We start from the raw sequence: 17,139 nt of genomic DNA on the forward strand, positions 1-17,139 counted from the left end.
TATATATATATATATATATATATATATATGTGTGTGTGTGTAATATTTTATGTGTCTCAGTAATGCTAAAATGTCTGTTGGGCTGAAAAGAAAGGAAGACAATGTTTAAATTGTATGTAATTCTGAGCATTTTCATTTATATTTTATATACTTTTTTGTACATATTACAACTTGCACTTTTAAGTTGAAGTTTACTTATTGGCATTGATGGCTCCATGAACCTTTTCTTTCCACAAAAAGTGGATTTATTTTCTTTGGGTAACAAAGTGTCGCTATGGCATCACTGCTACCAACTTTTCTTATTCAAAAGCTTATTCAAGTTACACAAGAAGCAGTCAACGACCAGCCATTTTGATAAGATATATTTCTGATGATGAAAGTACCTCACAAATAATTTGATATAGCTTATCATATTTGCCCCATTTGAGTGTGTACATTTGAGTGCTCTTTTTATGCGTAACCCTTTAAATGCAAATGAGATGCTGCTTTCCAGAAGATGGCAGAGTTTTTACACTCTATTCTGATGTTCCAGAAACAACAAGACATGAAAATCAACCAAAATAACAGGAATCAGACGAAGATGGAGGGGATGACTTCTTCAACTCCTCCAGGACATATGGTCAGTGGATACATGTTTTAGAAGTTGTGAAGAAAAAGTCAACCCTTTAACTAGCATGTTACTGTTTTCAGGCCTTTGCTAATAATGATTACACTGTTTGTACATTTCTCTGATCATTGCAGAATAAAAAAAATCACTTTTCTATACAGTGCATAATAAATGTGCATTTCTAACAGTTCTTTATTAAGCAGTCTAAGATGAAATTTATTTGGGCCAAAGCTAGTGGCTATAAGATCTTAGGTTTTTTTAAACAATGGAACATTTATTATTATTACTAATTTAATCTGAAAATCTAATTATTCACATGTTTGCAGAGAAAAGTAGAATAGAATTAAAGTACTGTAGAAATGATTTGTATTTGCCGAGCTGTCTAAGGGGAGGTTAATAGGTTAGGTTAGTACATGAAAAGTGGTGGTAGGTTAAAAAGTTCATAGCTAAACAATACTTGTCAATTATCTGATTGTGCTTCTCTCAATTAAATGCATTTATTATATACTTATAATATACTTATACCTATATGGTTAATAACACATAATTTTTAAAGTGTCATTGTATTTTTCCTATTTTCTATTTTTGTATTTAAAAAGTATTATGAAAACTTAGCTCATACTCTTAATAAAATGACCTTTGCAAAAAATTTAAATGGGTGGCATTTGAACAAACAAATTACATTTAGTAATGTTCAACTTAATTTGTTTGTTTAAATTCAGCCCAAATAAATTGCTTACAACAACTTGCCTTAAAAATATTTTGTAAACTCAAGGAATCATTTTTGAATATTTTTTTTCTTCAGTGTACTACTATTTATTCAGTTAAATTTATACATATCAAAATGTCACTTAAGTTCCTTTTATTTTTAGCAGTTGAAAGTGTTGCTAATACAGTACTCATTTGATTTAAATTCATTGGTAACAACCCAATGGTAATAAAATAAAAGTTATGAATGAAAGATGATGCATATAATGAGGTAAAACTGCCCTTTATATAGGCAAGAATGGATATAAATAAATCATGTTGGGAAAATGCTGTTGGAAGATTGCGTTTTATATTATTAAAGTTGACTATTGTATAATTAAACTTAAATTTAAAAAGGTTTTATGTTAATTTTTAAAAAGTTAACGTCAAACCCTACATATTTCTTTAAAATTGATAAAAATAAGTAAATAGGCTAAGATTCATCAAGACACAACAAACTATTCTTTAGTGGAATCATTGTATTTCTGCAGAAAACAAAATCTAAACATCCTTAAAACAAGATAAATATACTGTACTTAAGAAGCAGATAGCAAATACTTGAGAAAATATGTTTTGAATTAAGTTCATTTCTCTTAGCCCATGGGGAAATAGTTTGTTTATTTCCAGCGTACTCTAGATTTTAGATGTTTTTAACAAGAAAAAAGTCAATAAAAAAACTAAATATATTCTGTGAAAATGAATCTTAATATTTTATGCAGCTTTGCTTTTCAAGTACGTCTATATTTTCCCCCAGAATATTTTGATATTTTAGCCACGCCAAAAACAGTGAGAAGACTAATATTTCTTCCTTGTGTACATATACAATAGGCAGATCTTATTGAAGAATGTATTTTCTTATTTAATTAAATTTTTTACAAATTATACTTCATTCTGCACACTGAGTAACACAGAAGTCACAATTCAGTCAAGGCTAACAAAACCGTTCAATATACACACAAATAAACACACACACTCGCATGTTCATACTGACAGGCACTCAATCATTTACACACATCTAGAATCAGTCTCCTTAAGGTCAGCCGTGCTAAACAACAGAGGTTCTAGGGTCAGAGGACGAACTCTTCTCTGAGGAATCCAGTGGGATAGTTGTCATAGCAACGTCCTCTTGCTGGACCTGCGAGTACTCGAGAAGGTCGTCTACAGCAGATCTGTAGGCACAAACAATCAGTCACAATACATGTGTGTTTGTGTGCGTGTGTGTGCTTATGTTCTTTATAATCTGGGTGAGTGTGTATTTGGTTGTACTCACTGCTCATCGATTGGTATGGTTGTGTCTGTGTTGTTTGCGTCACATGCATTTCTTCCTGTGCACGAGTTCTTCGGAGCCACACTGCTGCTAACAAATAGAGTTTATATTATTCACTTCATATTATTATGAAAAAAACTATCTCTATTGTTCAAACTTTGATGGAATTTCCTTTGTGGCTTTAGCTTTTAACAAAATATCCAAGGCACTTTGACAAAAACCCTTTATTTTTTAAAGAACAGAGATCTAGGTATTTTATTTTTAATAAATTAGTAACCATTTCAAAAAACCTTTTTTTCACATTGTCATTGTGAGGTTTTGTGTGTAGAATTTTGACTAAATAAATGAATTTAATCCATTTTGCAATAAAGCTGTAACATAAAAAAATGTGGAAAAAGTGAAGCGCTATGAATACTTTCCGGATACACTGTAAGTTCGTATAGGTGGCCATAAGTCGAGATGGACGCCCATGACATGTGGAGTCCCACAAGGCTCAATTCTACCACCTCTCCTGTTCAACCTTTATATGCTCCCACTGACCCAAATAATGAGAAAGAACCAAATCTCCTACCACAGCTATGCTGATGACACATAGATCTACTTAGCCTTACTGCCTAATGACTACAGACCCATTGACACTCTCTGCCAATGCATTGATCAAATTAACAGTTGGATGTGCCAAAACTTTCTTCAGTTAAACAAAGAGACAACTGAAGTTATTGCGTTTGGGAACAGAGATCAGGTTCTCAAGGTGAATGCGTACCTTGGCTCAAGGGTCATACAGCAAATAATAAGGTCAAGAATTTTGGTGTGACTCTGGAGTCAGATCTGAGTTTCAGTAGTCATGTGAAAGCATTAAGTAAATCCGCATACTATCATCTCAAAAACATTGCAAGAATTAGATGCTTTGTTTCCATTGAGGACTTAGAGAAACTTGTTCATGCTTTTATCACCAGCAGGGTGGATTACTGTAATGGACTCTCCACTGGCTTTCCCAAAAAGACTTTCAGACAGTTGCAGCTTATCTAGAACGCTGCGGCCCAGAAAATCAGAGCACATCACACCTGTCCTCAGGTCTTTACACTGGCTCCCAGTTACATTCAGAATAGATTTTAAAGTATTACTACTTGTCTATAAATCACTAGATGGGACCTCAATACATTACAGACATGCACCCTGAATACAAACCTAACAGATCAATCAGATCTTTAAATTAGAAATTCCCAGAGTTAAGTCAAAGCAGGGTGAATCCGCCTTCAGCTACTTCACCCCCCGCTGCTGGAATCAGCTTCCAGAAATGATTGGATGTGCTCCAACATTAGGTATGTTCAAATCAAGGCTTAAAACACATCTGTTTAGCTGTGCCTTTACTGAATGAGCACAGTGCTATGTCAGACAGATCACACTATTATGTCTTTCATTTCCTTTTCATTCCTTTAAAACCTTATTAACACATTTTAATCTGTACTTATCATTTTAATTCTTTAATCATTTTTATTCCTGTTTATGTAAAGCACTTTGAATTACCATTGTGTATGAAATGTGCTATATAAACAAACTTGCCTTACCTATTTAAATACTATGTACGCTTTTTAAAATTCATTTAGTATGCATAATAGGCTACTGTACATTAAATCTATTATTAATCAGAGGCAGGTGGTATTGTGGGTGGTCTGCTCTCATATGATTAGTATAATTTTAAAAATCTCTAAATTCATCTAATACTCCTACACAAGCACCCACACTGCTAGCAAAAACACACAAATAATAAATATAAAATATTAATGAGTCATAATCTGTTTACAATGTGCCCTCACTTTGATTAGGACTATGAATGCAAATCAATTCAAGAATTTAGTTATTTCAAGGGCGACACTGTGGCTCAGTGGTAAGCACTGTCACCTCACAGCAAGAAGGGTGCTGGATCGAGTCCTGGCTGGGTCAGTTGGCATTTCTGTCTGGAGTTTGCATGGGTTTTCTCCAGGTGCTCCGGTATTCCCCACAGTCCAAAGACATGCAGTATAGGTGAATTAAATATACTAAATTGGCCGTAGTCTATGTGCGTGAATGCGAGAGTGTATGAGTGTTTCTCAGTATTGGGTTGCAGCAGGAAGGGTATCTTCTGTGTAAAAAATATGCTGGATAAGTTGGCGGTTTATTCGCTGTGGTGACCCCTTATGAATAAAGGGACTAAGCTGAAGGAAAATTAAGGAATGAATAGGTTATTTCAAATTCATATGATTTTATATGATGAGTTATAATAATTTACCTCAAAAATAAATGTAAAAATGATGTGACATTAAATATATGTTTTATCAGGCTAATTATAACTTAAAAAATTATAATAAATTTAAAAAATGTGGCTTTTAGTCCTGCCAAATAAGAAATACGCCTATATCTAGAAGAAAAAATAAGGAAATAAGGTGAACATTTTCTTGCTTTTGTTAAATATCACTTGGGAAATATTTGAGAAAGAATAAAAATTTCACAGAAGGGCCAATTATTTTGCCCTCGATTGTATACACACACACACACACACACACACACACACACACACACATACACACACACACACACACACACACACACACACACACACTGACATGAGAGAGATAGAGAGAAAGTTCTTGAATCTGATTGGGTAATTGGTCTTTCTTGTGATGTAATATTCTGTCAAAATCCCTATGGGAACCACTTCACAGTTTGTATTACAGATTTTCTCAGGTCCCAAAATATGTTCTGAAATTGACCCAAAGTACCTAAACCTAACATACAGTACATAATTGTTTTAAGAAAAACCTAATCAGAACTCCTCAATAACCCAATCTCAGTTATTTTCGAAAGTGATTATTGCCTGCTTGATGGATGCAAATTATTTCTGAGTTCGACCACTAGCTGTGACTGGTGAATAGGAACAAATTAACGTGAAAGCTCAAAAAATAAGACTAATTAATCATGGATTTGCTATTTACTATTTACACTGTTTGCTTCATCTCTGGCATCTACTCACAAAAAAAAATAGTTCTCCGGATGAACTCACAGCATGATGAAGTGAGTGGCTTTTCCTCATGGATCTCATGTCTATAAGATGGATTTCTGTGTTCGAGGTTACAAACATTTTTTCCCCTTTTTTAAGTGCTGACATTTTTTTTACCTGAGACCAGAGGCCAATGATGCTGAGCTCGACCTGCGTTTTGAACAAAACTTTTGGACTTTTTTTTCTGATTTCAAGTAGACCTGTAGTCTGGATTGCTCTGCCTGCAGCATTTCTCACAGCAAATGATGAAGGACCAAACTCACTATAGTTTTACAAATACTGTTGTTGTTGAGAATGCAGTCTTTTAGCATTCAAATAAGTGGTTAATTTATAAATATTGATCTTACTTAAAAAATGCCTTTTAGGGTTTGCTAGAGCTTCAGCATGTTTATCTCTCAACGATAACGGAAATAATAATTTGACCTCAGATGATGGTTCTGGAATTTGCCACTGCCTTTATGAAAATTAACCCTGGTTTTATTATTAAAGTTTAGCCGTTTTTTTTTTTTTTGGCATATTGATTATCATTTTTATGACCACAGATTTAGCAAAATCGTTTTCTCACTTACTTTGGTACATTTTTCAGATATATTATCAAAAATACTTGTTCAACCTCTACATCATGATTTTAGTAGTGCACATCATAAAAAACAAAATCTCATTTACTTGAGGGAGGACAAATGCTTCGGCACATTCATGCCATTCATCAAACACAAAATGCCTTCAGTTTCCTCTTATTCAACAAAAATATTTTATAGTGGTTCTCTACTGCAGTGTTTCCCAACCCTGTTCCTGAAGGCACACCAACAGTACACATTTTCAACCTATCCCTAATCACACACCTGAATCAACTTATCATAACATCAGAAGAGACTCCAACACCTGAAGTTAATGGGTCAGAAAAGGGAGACATCCAAAATATGTACTGTTGGTGTGCCTCCAGGAACAGGGTTGGGAAACACTGCTCTACTGGATAGTCATACCCTCCTAGAAGGTGTTACCAATAAAGGGGACCTAAAATAAAATTTATAAGTTGTATAAACAGTGGAAACTGTGAATATAACGTTTCTAATAAAAAATTTATTCTATTTTTCATAATCACACTTCATAAAATCAGTCTGCAGAAACTTTAATTGACACTCTTCCTTTGTTCTCATCATCAGAGGGTTAAACCCCCACCCACTCGTGACAATCTCTCCCTCATTAGAACTTTAGAGTGCGTTCACACTAGCACTTTTGGTCTGCACCTGGGTTCGTTTGACGTCGGAATACAGTATGGTACGTTTAGCTAGTGTAAACGTTGTCCTCTGAACTTTGGTGCACACCTGTGAACTGTACCCGAGTCCTGCTGAAAGAGATGGTCTGAGTTTAGGTTCATGCAAACTCTGGTATGGTTCACTTCTGATATGAATGCAATCGTACCAAATAATGGAAGTGAACTGCCAACTGTACAACAAACTTTAGTTTTCATAACGTTCATTCGTGTGTGTATGTCTGTGTATCACCTACCTTGGTGACAAGTGGGACTGATCAGTGCAAACAGTTATAATGTCTGCTTGTCTCCACCAAAAACAACTTCTGCAGACATCGCGTGATGTTCTGAACGTTTTTGATGTTTTTGTGGCAGATAGATGCAAGTGGTTCTCTGTATTTTGGTTTAGATAACCAAAAAGATTAGTAAAAGCAGAATGACCGTGATATACAGACTTCTTCATTTTGGCGTGTGAAAGCACTTAGTCTTGTTTTTGAATTTGCCACTATGCTGACACATAGGCATTTGTAGCTCCACCCTCTTTTAAAAAGAGCACAATCTGATAGACACAATTTGAATTTAAAGCATCAGTCACCAAAACAGCACAATTAGAATCAAATCCTAAAAAGGGAGTTATAAAATATTATTTATAAGGTATTTTGAGCTGAAACGTCACATATTTACTCTAGGGACATCAGGGACTTTTTTACATGTTGTAAAAAGAAGCATAATAGGTCCCTTTTAAATAGATTTCTGTTCTAACTTTTTTTGTACTATGTAGATCTATAAATAGCTCATAAATTCATCTCATGAACATTCAGTTGGCAAACGTAAATATATGGAGCACAGCACAGTGTTATAATTTATGACAATGGAGGGACTACAAGGAAACAAACAGGGTCAACAGCTGAGAAGAAGAAGCAGAGGAGTAATGATTAGCGGGTAGATGGAAAAAACAAAGGACAAGGTAGAGTAGGTTAAGGACGAAGACATGTTTCAGTTGAAATAAAGGCTCTTTTGTGGACTGTGCTTTCAGTAATGACCTTAAAGTGGCCAAGGTGGGTCGAAAGGTGTGCTGAATTTTATAATTGGAACATTTGTAGACAAAGCAATTACTTTATATAATCAAACAATGTGCAATTTGGCCGACTATAAACTATTATGCTTCATAGTTCATTATTTGCATTTTACATTATAGTTTTTCTCAGTCGCTTTGGTATAGTTTTTGAATTATTCGTAACATTTGCAAACCAATAAGTGCTTTTCTCAAAACAATTTGTGCAAACACTGTACACCAATTGATTTCCTGCAAAAGCCTGTTTACTTGCTCTAAAGGCTTAGTTATTCTCTCCAAAGTATTTTTGTCAGTGAATATTTCAGTGCCGTCAGAATGACAAGTCCTTTTGTATTTATTTTCGGAGAACAATGGTGCTGTTTGTATGAATTGTTTTGAGAAGTACCCTTACCTGTTTGCAAATGTTATGGATGTAATACTATAGCAACAGAGAATACTGAAAAAATAGAGGAGATGGAGTAGGGTAGTAATAGTTGAAACTGTCAGTTTGACAGATTGGTAAAGAGCTGTGGCGCTGTCATTAATTTCGTATACTTCACATTTTTAGGCCCAGCAGAAGTGGCATTTGACAGTGAGCAACACAGATTTTCTGACCCAAAAAGTGATTTTCAGGTAAGAAAGTGACGTTTTTCAAGATGATTTATTTATTTATTTATTTTCTGTCTAGCATTCTTTGTATTGTGGTCTAGATTTATTCTGTTTAGTGGTATTTATTTGGTATTAAATCTAATCCTTTATTCATTGATATGTTCCTGTAAATATTATTGTGTGAAAATAAACAAAAATGTTTAGCATCATACTGCTCCACAGCGTTCATTTTACGTCAAGTGAAGTTTGTTTATAAACTAATTTCGAGACGATCACGTGCTCATGATTGCTTGCAACCGGTCCCGCAATATTCAATTTATTATTTACCTATCAGACGATTCCTAAGCCACTATAAATACCCTAAGTTCCATATAACAGCCATCTTCGTTTTGAAGAATCCCCCCTTCCACCCCTACTCCTTTTCCTTTCCTAGATGAGTGGCACGGTGGCTCAGTGGTTGGTACTGTTGCCTCACAGCAAGAACGTCACTAGTTCTAGTCCTTACCAAGCCAGCCGACGTTTTTGTGCGGAGTTTACACGTTCTTCCCCTGCTCACGTGGGTTTCCCCCGGGTTCCCCGGTTTCCTCCCACCGTCCAAAAACATGCAACTTAAGTTAATTGACTAATCCAAATCGGCACCATAAACATGCTCCTAGTAAGTAGTTATCTCTTAAGAGCAATCATTATCTGTTCATTAGCTACTACAGTAGGGGAGTTCTTGAGATCTACCTGAGCTCAAACTCCACTCTCGCCTTGCAAACGGGAGGGAGCCCCAGGCTCAAGGGTCTCAAGGGTCTCTCTCCCTGGACAGCATGCCAAACAAGCTTTATAATCAATCATCAGCTTAGTGTGAACTCTTGAAATGTACAGTGCAGAGATATGAATAATTTCAGGCTTGACTGTGTTTAAGGACACTTTAAAAAATTACATTTGCTGCTTGTTCAAACTTTTGAATTAAAATGAGTTGAAACAACATAACTCTTAATTTGTAAAACGATTAGGGTTGGGTACCGAAACCCGCTGCCATTACAGCACCGTTACCTTTGTAACCGGTATGTACCAGATCAAATCAGAAAATGAATTTCTGTTGCCTAATTTCGGTGCCACTGGTGCTGCAACAAGGACGTAAGAAGCATCAAGGGGGGCATCAAAGGCACACATAGGTACGCGTTGTCACACCATCTCTAAACATTTGATTCTTAACAGCTTTGAGGAATACAAACAGGCGATGTCAGGCGTTTGTTCTTGTTGCTTATAGGGAATGGATGCACACAACGCACGCAGTACAGCGCATTCGGTGAGCGAGAGCGACTCTCTTCAAATAAACACGCATGATCACGTTCATCAAATTTGCTTTAAGTGTTCTAAAGCGTATTTTACGTGCAAGGATTCTGACACAGCAGTGTGAAGCAGATAGTTTACAAAAGTTGCGTTTAAAGGGGAAACACGTCAAACTAAATGACACATTCGAGGGCTCAAAGGCAGAGGAATGCACTGTCTCTGACATCATCTGGCACTTTCAAAGAGTACGTACATGGGCACTAATGCTGCGATTTTAATATGATTTAGACAATACGCTGATTTAGATTCTAGACTACCATGTAAACAGTAATTTTTTTGATAACCTTAAAAGGACCACAGACACCTGCGTCGCGAAATGCGAAGGTTTTTTTTCTTTCAATTTAACGTGCGGTATCAAATTCTATTAAAAGACCACTCTTCCACCAGTCCCAGTGTCAACAAGCTTGGCCCCCCTAAATTTGGACGCGTTTTTTTGTGTCAAAACGCCATGAAGAAGCAAGATCAGCCATCGGTGGCAGACTGCGGAGATATGACTGAGGCCTCTCTCACGCACTCTGTGTCACGAGCACTCGCTCTCTTGGGCACTCGCTCCGTCTAATTTCGCACGCACTTGTCAGTGATGGTGCTGTGCACATTAGCCTAGTTCCCTGCATTCGTCAGAGGTTGACGCCCAAATTGACACAGGTAATAGCGATTTTTAACACTTTTATTATTGGAAGTGCTCTGCTATGCAGAGACCATTATTAATTAGAAATCTAGTGTACATAGCTTTACGTTAGGAAATGCAGTATTGAATTTACAAACAGTCGGCAAGTACCAAAGAACAGATTTAACACATTGATCAAATGTAGTTTTCAGTCTCGCTCATGTAAAAGTAATATTCAACTCGTTTAGTTTTGCCTTCATTCATTTTAGATTTCCGTCGTGACATAAAGCAGGAGTCTTTAACACATGATTTATTTACAACACATTTTTAAACAATAGTTTAACTAACTAATTTCTAATATCTACTTTTTTATCTTCCCATGGTGACAGTCAGTGCATAACATTTTACTAGTTATTTTGCAAGACAGTTGTATTCAGACAAAGTCCCTTTAAGTATTTCATAGTCTTTTATTCAGATTAAAGTGTAATTTAAAGACTTAATCAGTTAACTACAAAAGTTGAAACTAGTCAAATTATTTTGTAACTGATTTGTCGTGTATATCAAAAAATATACAATAAAATTTCTTAAGGAGGCTAATAATACTGACTTTAATTTTTTTTATTAAAAACTGCTTTTATTCAAGAAATAAACAATAAGAAATATGACTTATAATATGACTTATTATAACTTAATAACTTTTAAAGTATTTTGTGATATGTTAAAATGTGCACCCCAAAAGTACAAGTGGGCCCTTGTGGCTCAAGAGTATCGGTTCAGGCACCGTTTTGGCACCGGTACCGTTTTAAAAGTATCGATTTAGCACTATCGAAATAACCCCAAACAATACCCAACCCTAAAAACGATTAAGTTAACTTAATTGATTTGTGTTGGGACAACATGAAGGTATTGTGTGGAACTCAGCATTTTTAAATTGTATGTTTTTGCAGTTTTGCAAAAATGTAGGTTGAAGCATGTATTTCCAATGAGCCTGTTATGTAAATGTGTAAACAACTATTACACTTTATCCAGCTCATAAACAAGTGTAAACAAGTGCATCCATTTTTTAATCTGCCATTTATAAGGCTACAGACCCTTTAGGTACAAATACTGTTCCACTCCAATGACTGCTTTTGTACAGGATCTCACTAACCTGAAATATTTAAAGAGTAAATGCCATTAAACACTGTAAAAAATTGAGGGATTCACACAATTCATTCATGTTGGCCCAACACAAATCGATTAAGTTAACTTACCAAATTTAACTTGACTAAGCATAAAACAATTAAGCTGTTCTCTAAAAAACTCAAGAATTGCATAGATTCAGCTCATTTTAAATAAGTCATTTGATTGATTTTTTTGAGTTAACTTCAATGCTCTTGTAGCTCATTCATGAAATTGAATCCTAAAGGTGTGACTTATACAATTATCTGCCAAAGACATGATCACAGGATGTCCGTGGGATTTTAAAAAGGATTAAAAGTTGGTAAATCAATTATGAGAAAATTAAGGCGCTTAAAAGGTGGTAAATAGTAGGTAGTAAAAAAGTCTTAAATTTTGTTCAAGCGTTGTTCAAAGTGTTTGACTCCAAAAGTGTATATAGCATATACACTGTATATAGCACATTTTCTTCCTAATATTAACAACAGTGTGCTCGATCCATATTATTGGTTCTGGCTGGGGCACACCCGGCCAAGCTCCTCCGTCTGGGTGATGTCACGTAATTTGCTACAAACGTGGGAAGGTTATGTGATGCTCTCCACATGTAGCAAAACAAATGGGAAAATCACTGGGAAAAGACTCAAACAGTGGCTGAAGCCTATCGCTGAACACAACCACATAATTTATTCTTTTAAGCTTTGTTTTTTCCGAGCTTATCTGAGTTCTGTTGCATGGTTGTGCTCCATTGATTTATTTAACTACAACTGTTTATTAACAACTGTTTACGAAGTTAAAGGTTTGATACTAATTAGAACTTGAGGTCTTAAAATATTCTTAGGTCTTTAAAAAGCCTTAAAAATGTATTTAAATTACCTTTAGGATTCCTGCTTATACCTGTCACGGATTGGCCAGGCTCTTCCACCAGCATCACTCAACGATCACCGTCACCTGAGTATTAACCACACACAGCTGCACCCAATCACTTAGTCACTATATAAGCACACACCTCACTTCACTCAGTGTCCGGTCTCGTTCCTACGAAGCGGACTCTGAGTGAAACACCTCCTGGTAATCACTAGCATTTCAACCTCAGTATATTGTACTTATCTGCTCTTTGTCTCTCCTAGTTTGTCCAGTGTTCCCGGTGTCCTGTCTGCCTTGTGTTTGTCATCAGTCTGTCTTCCCCGCAAGCCCTCTGGTGTGTGCATTCGGTCTCCCTCAGTATCAGTCATCCAGCCTGCCACCAAGGATCATCCAAACAACCAGACTCCACTCACTTCTCCTCCGTTCTCCTTGTGTGCTCAAGTGTTGTAAATAAACATCATCAATAACTCACTCACCTTCCTTGTCCGTCTGCTTCTCATAACAGAAGACCGGACCAACTACAATCAACAGCATGAGCACTCACGATCCCATTCAGGAGTTGGTGGACTCGCTGAAGAGAGTCTTGTCACCATCTGCTCCACTTCCCGAAGCACCACCAGCACCGAGCACTTCTTCACCGTCCACCCACTCATCCAGTCCCATGGCTCGACCAGCGCCCTACTCTGGCGGGGCGGAGGAGTGCAATGGTTTTCTGTTACAATGCTCTCTAATATTCACCATGCAACCTGAATTATATCCCACAGATCGGTCCAAAATCGCTTTCATCATCTCCCTTCTCTCTGGATCGGCTCTTCGGTGGGCAGAAACCATCTGGCAACAGTCTGGGCCGGTAACCAGCTCCATTCAAGCATTCGTCAAGCACTTTAAGGAGGTTTTCGGTCGCGCAGATGCAGAAGTAGCAGCTGGAGAACAGTTGTACCATCTCAAACAGGGAGCCATGTCCACTCAGGATTATGCGCTCCGGTTCCGTACTCTGGCTGCTGCTAGCGGATGGAATGAGCGATCTCTCCTCACCACCTACCGGCTCGGACTGGAGCCCAGCCTCCGACTACAGCTAGCAGCCCTCGACGATACCATGGGGTTGGAGAAATTCATCCAACAATCTCTCCGCTGTTCAGATCGTCTGAGGGTCTACCAGCACGATCTTCCATCTGCACCCCAAGCACTCCTCCGTTCGCCAGAGCCAGCAGTCCCTCCAGAACCAGAACCAATGATCGTGGAATCTGGTAGACTCACCATCACTGAGCGACAGAGGAGGCTGACCCGGGGTTTATGTATGTACTGTGGTGCCGAAGGACATGTCAGGCTGGACTGTCCCATTCGTCCAGCACGTCCTTTGGTGAGTGTATTCAGTTCTCCCATTGAAAAAATGCATCCTCTCACCACCAATGTCCAGTTAACTACCCCTTCTGTATCTGTTTCAGTCACGGCCCTCATCGACTCCGGGTCAGCTGGAAATTTCATATCGTACGCCCTCTGTCGCCAGCTCCATCTTAACACCGAAGCCTCGACGCACGTCTACCAGATCCAACCCATAACCAACGCAATCCATTCCCAGGCACGTATCCATCGCAAATGTGAGCCTATCTATCTCCAAGTGGGATTGCTCCACAAGGAGGAGATCCAATTTCTGGTTCTGGAGGGTGCATCCATGGACATCATTCTAGGGCGCCCGTGGCTGGTGAAGCATGATCCCATCCTCTCTTGGGGCACAGGAGAGATAAGAAAATGGGGTGAAGACTGCAAAACCAGATGTTTTCCCGACCTACCTGTTCAACTTCAGAAACCCCTTACTATCTATGTCACGTCAGTTGAAAGTCCAGTAGATAAACGATCCATTCAAATCCCGAAGATATACTCCGCATATGAAGACGTTTTTTGCCCCAAGAGAGCTTCCCAGCTACCTCCACATCGGCCATGGGACTGCGCCATAGACCTGCTGCCAGACGCTCCTATGCCCAAAGGTAGGATCTACCCGTTGTCCCTTCCGGAAACTAAGGCCATGGAGGAGTATATTCAGGAAGCACTGAGTCAGGGGTATATCCGCCAGTCCACGTCACCCGCTGCCTCAAGCTTTTTCTTTGTGGCCAAGAAGGATGGAGGGCTGCGTCCTTGCATCGACTATCGAGTTCTGAATCAAGGAACAATAAAGTTCCGGTATCCCCTTCCTCTCGTCCCTGCGGCCTTGGAACAACTCCGATCAGCCAAGGTATTCACGAAGTTGGACCTCCGCAGCGCATACAATCTGGTTAGAATACGTGAGGGGGACGAGTGGAAGACGGCGTTTGTGACCCCTACAGGGCACTACGAATACCTGGTCATGCCCTATGGTCTGGTCAACGCCCCCTCCGTATTCCAGAACTTCATTCACGAAGTCCTCCGGGAGTTCCTCCATATCTCCGTCATAGTCTACATTGATGACATCCTGATTTACTCCCGGAGTGAGGCCGAACACCGCCACCACGTTGCGGAGGTCCTACAAACCCTCAGAGACCATCAATTGTACCTCAAGGCTGAAAAATGCTCCTTCCACCTACCGTCTGTTCAGTTCTTGGGGTACATCATTGATCATGAAGGGGTTCGCATGGACGAGGGGAAGGTCACTGCCGTTGTCTCCTGGCCAAAACCAACAACCATTAAAGAACTCCAACGATTTCTAGGGTTTGCCAATTTCTATAGACGTTTCATCCACAACTACAGTCTCATTACCGCTCCGCTTACCAACCTACTCAAAAACCAACCCAAGAAACTCTCCTGGCCTCCCGAAGCCGACGCAGCCTTCCAAGCCCTCAAACAAGCCTTCACTCAAGCTCCACTCCTGACTCACCCAGATCCTGAAATCCCGTTCGTGGTCGAGGTAGATGCCTCGACAACTGGAGTAGGAGCCATCCTATCACAACATCATGGTACACCAGCATTACTCCATCCATGCGCCTATTTCTCCAGGAAGCTCAGCCCGGCGGAGAGAAACTACGACATCGGAAATCGGGAGCTATTGGCTATAAAGCTTGCCCTGGAAGAATGGCGACACTGGCTGGAGGGAGCCAAACATCCTTTCCAGGTGATTACAGACCATAAAAATCTCCAGTACCTCAAAGAAGCCAAAAGACTCTGTCCTCGTCAGGCCCGATGGTCCCTGTTCTTCTCCCGATTCCAATTCTCAATATCTTACCGACCTGGGTCAAAGAACATCCGAGCGGACGCACTGTCCCGAATTTATGATCAGCCAGAAATCATGGAGACCCCAGCCAGAATCCTTCCAGAACAGATCACGGTCTGTCCTATCACCTGGTCCGCTCCTACAGTCATCGCCACTCCCGAATCCAGGACTCCGCCGGGCTGTCCCCCCAATCGTCGCTTCATTCCTGAAAACCAACGGGTAGATCTGATCCATTCCACCCATACATCTTTGGGCACAGGGCATCCCGGGACCAACAACACCCTCTCGTTGCTATCCCAACGCTTTTGGTGGCCGCACATGGCGAGGGATGTGAGGAGATACATTCAAGGCTGTAGAGAGTGCGCTATGTCAAAGAGTCCTCGCCATCTACCTGCAGGTAAACTCCATCCCTTGCCCATCCCAAACCGCCCCTGGTCACACCTAGGAGTTGACTTCATGACAGATCTCCCATCATCTGAAGGTAATACCTGCATTTTAGTCATTGTCGACCGATTTTCCAAATTCTGCCGTCTGATTCCCTTGAAAGGTCTGCCCACAGCCCTAGAAACCGCCGAAACCCTATTCAACCATGTCTTCCGATGCTTTGGGTTACCTGAAGACATAGTCTCGGACCGAGGACCCCAGTTCATCTCCAGACTATGGAAAGCCTTCTTCAGACTCCTAGGTGTGACCGTCAGCCTCTCGTCTGGCTATCATCCACAGACCAATGGCCAGACAGAGAGGAAGATCCAAGAAGTGGGGCGGTTCCTCAGAACATTCTGTCACGGTCATCAAAACTCCTGGAGCCAGTTTCTGGGCTGGGCGGAATACGCCCAGAATTCCCTGCGGCAACCTACCACCGGACTTACGCCATTCCAGTGTATTCTGGGCTTCCAACCTCCACTATTTCCCTGGGATGGCGAACCTTCTGATGTCCCCGCAGTGGATTACTGGTTCCGGGAGAGCGAGAGGGTCTGGGACGATGCTCATCACCATCTCCAGAGGGCAGTTCGCAGAGCCAAGGAGGTCTCCGACAAGAGGAGGATTCCAGGTCCTAGCTATGCGCCGGGGCAGAAAGTTTGGCTCTCCACCAGAGACATCCGCTTGCGACTGCCCTCCCGAAAACTTAGTCCCAGATTTGTTGGTCCCTTCACCATCCTGGAGCAGGTCAACCCCGTCACGTTTAAGTTACAGTTACCACCACAATATAGGATCCACCCCACATTCCACGTTTCACTCCTCAAACCCTTTCACGACCCTCTGATTCCCTCCACAGAGCCTGGCCATGAAGAGGAACCTCCTCCCCCACTGATGTCGGAAGTCGGATCCATTTACAAGATCAAGGACCTTCTGCGGTCCCGACGTCGTGGTGGTCAGCTGGAATATCTTGTCGACTGGGAGGGATACGGTCCGGA

General features: G+C 39.9%; 1 protein-coding gene across 3 annotated transcripts in view; it reads right to left on the minus strand.

Moving 5' to 3' along the window:
* Positions 1 to 2,189: 2,189 nt before the first annotated feature.
* Positions 2,190 to 17,139, minus strand: part of si:dkeyp-118a3.2 (fibrous sheath CABYR-binding protein) — a 28,173-nt gene continuing 13,223 nt past the window's right edge. For 2 of the 3 annotated variants that reach the window (XM_056460651.1, XM_056460632.1), the window contains 2 exons: positions 2,625 to 2,711; positions 2,190 to 2,523 (listed from right to left, as the gene is read on the minus strand). In XM_056460651.1, the coding sequence (XP_056316626.1) occupies positions 2,400 to 2,523; positions 2,625 to 2,711 (211 nt within the window). In that variant the 3' untranslated portion in view covers positions 2,190 to 2,399. The remainder of the gene's footprint in view (positions 2,524 to 2,624; positions 2,712 to 17,139) is intronic. The other variant, XM_056460641.1, reaches the window with a different exon arrangement.

The sequence above is a fragment of the Danio aesculapii genome, chromosome 1, assembly GCF_903798145.1.
Source record: "Danio aesculapii chromosome 1, fDanAes4.1, whole genome shotgun sequence".
In the NCBI taxonomy this organism is placed as follows: Eukaryota; Metazoa; Chordata; class Actinopteri; order Cypriniformes; family Danionidae; genus Danio; species Danio aesculapii.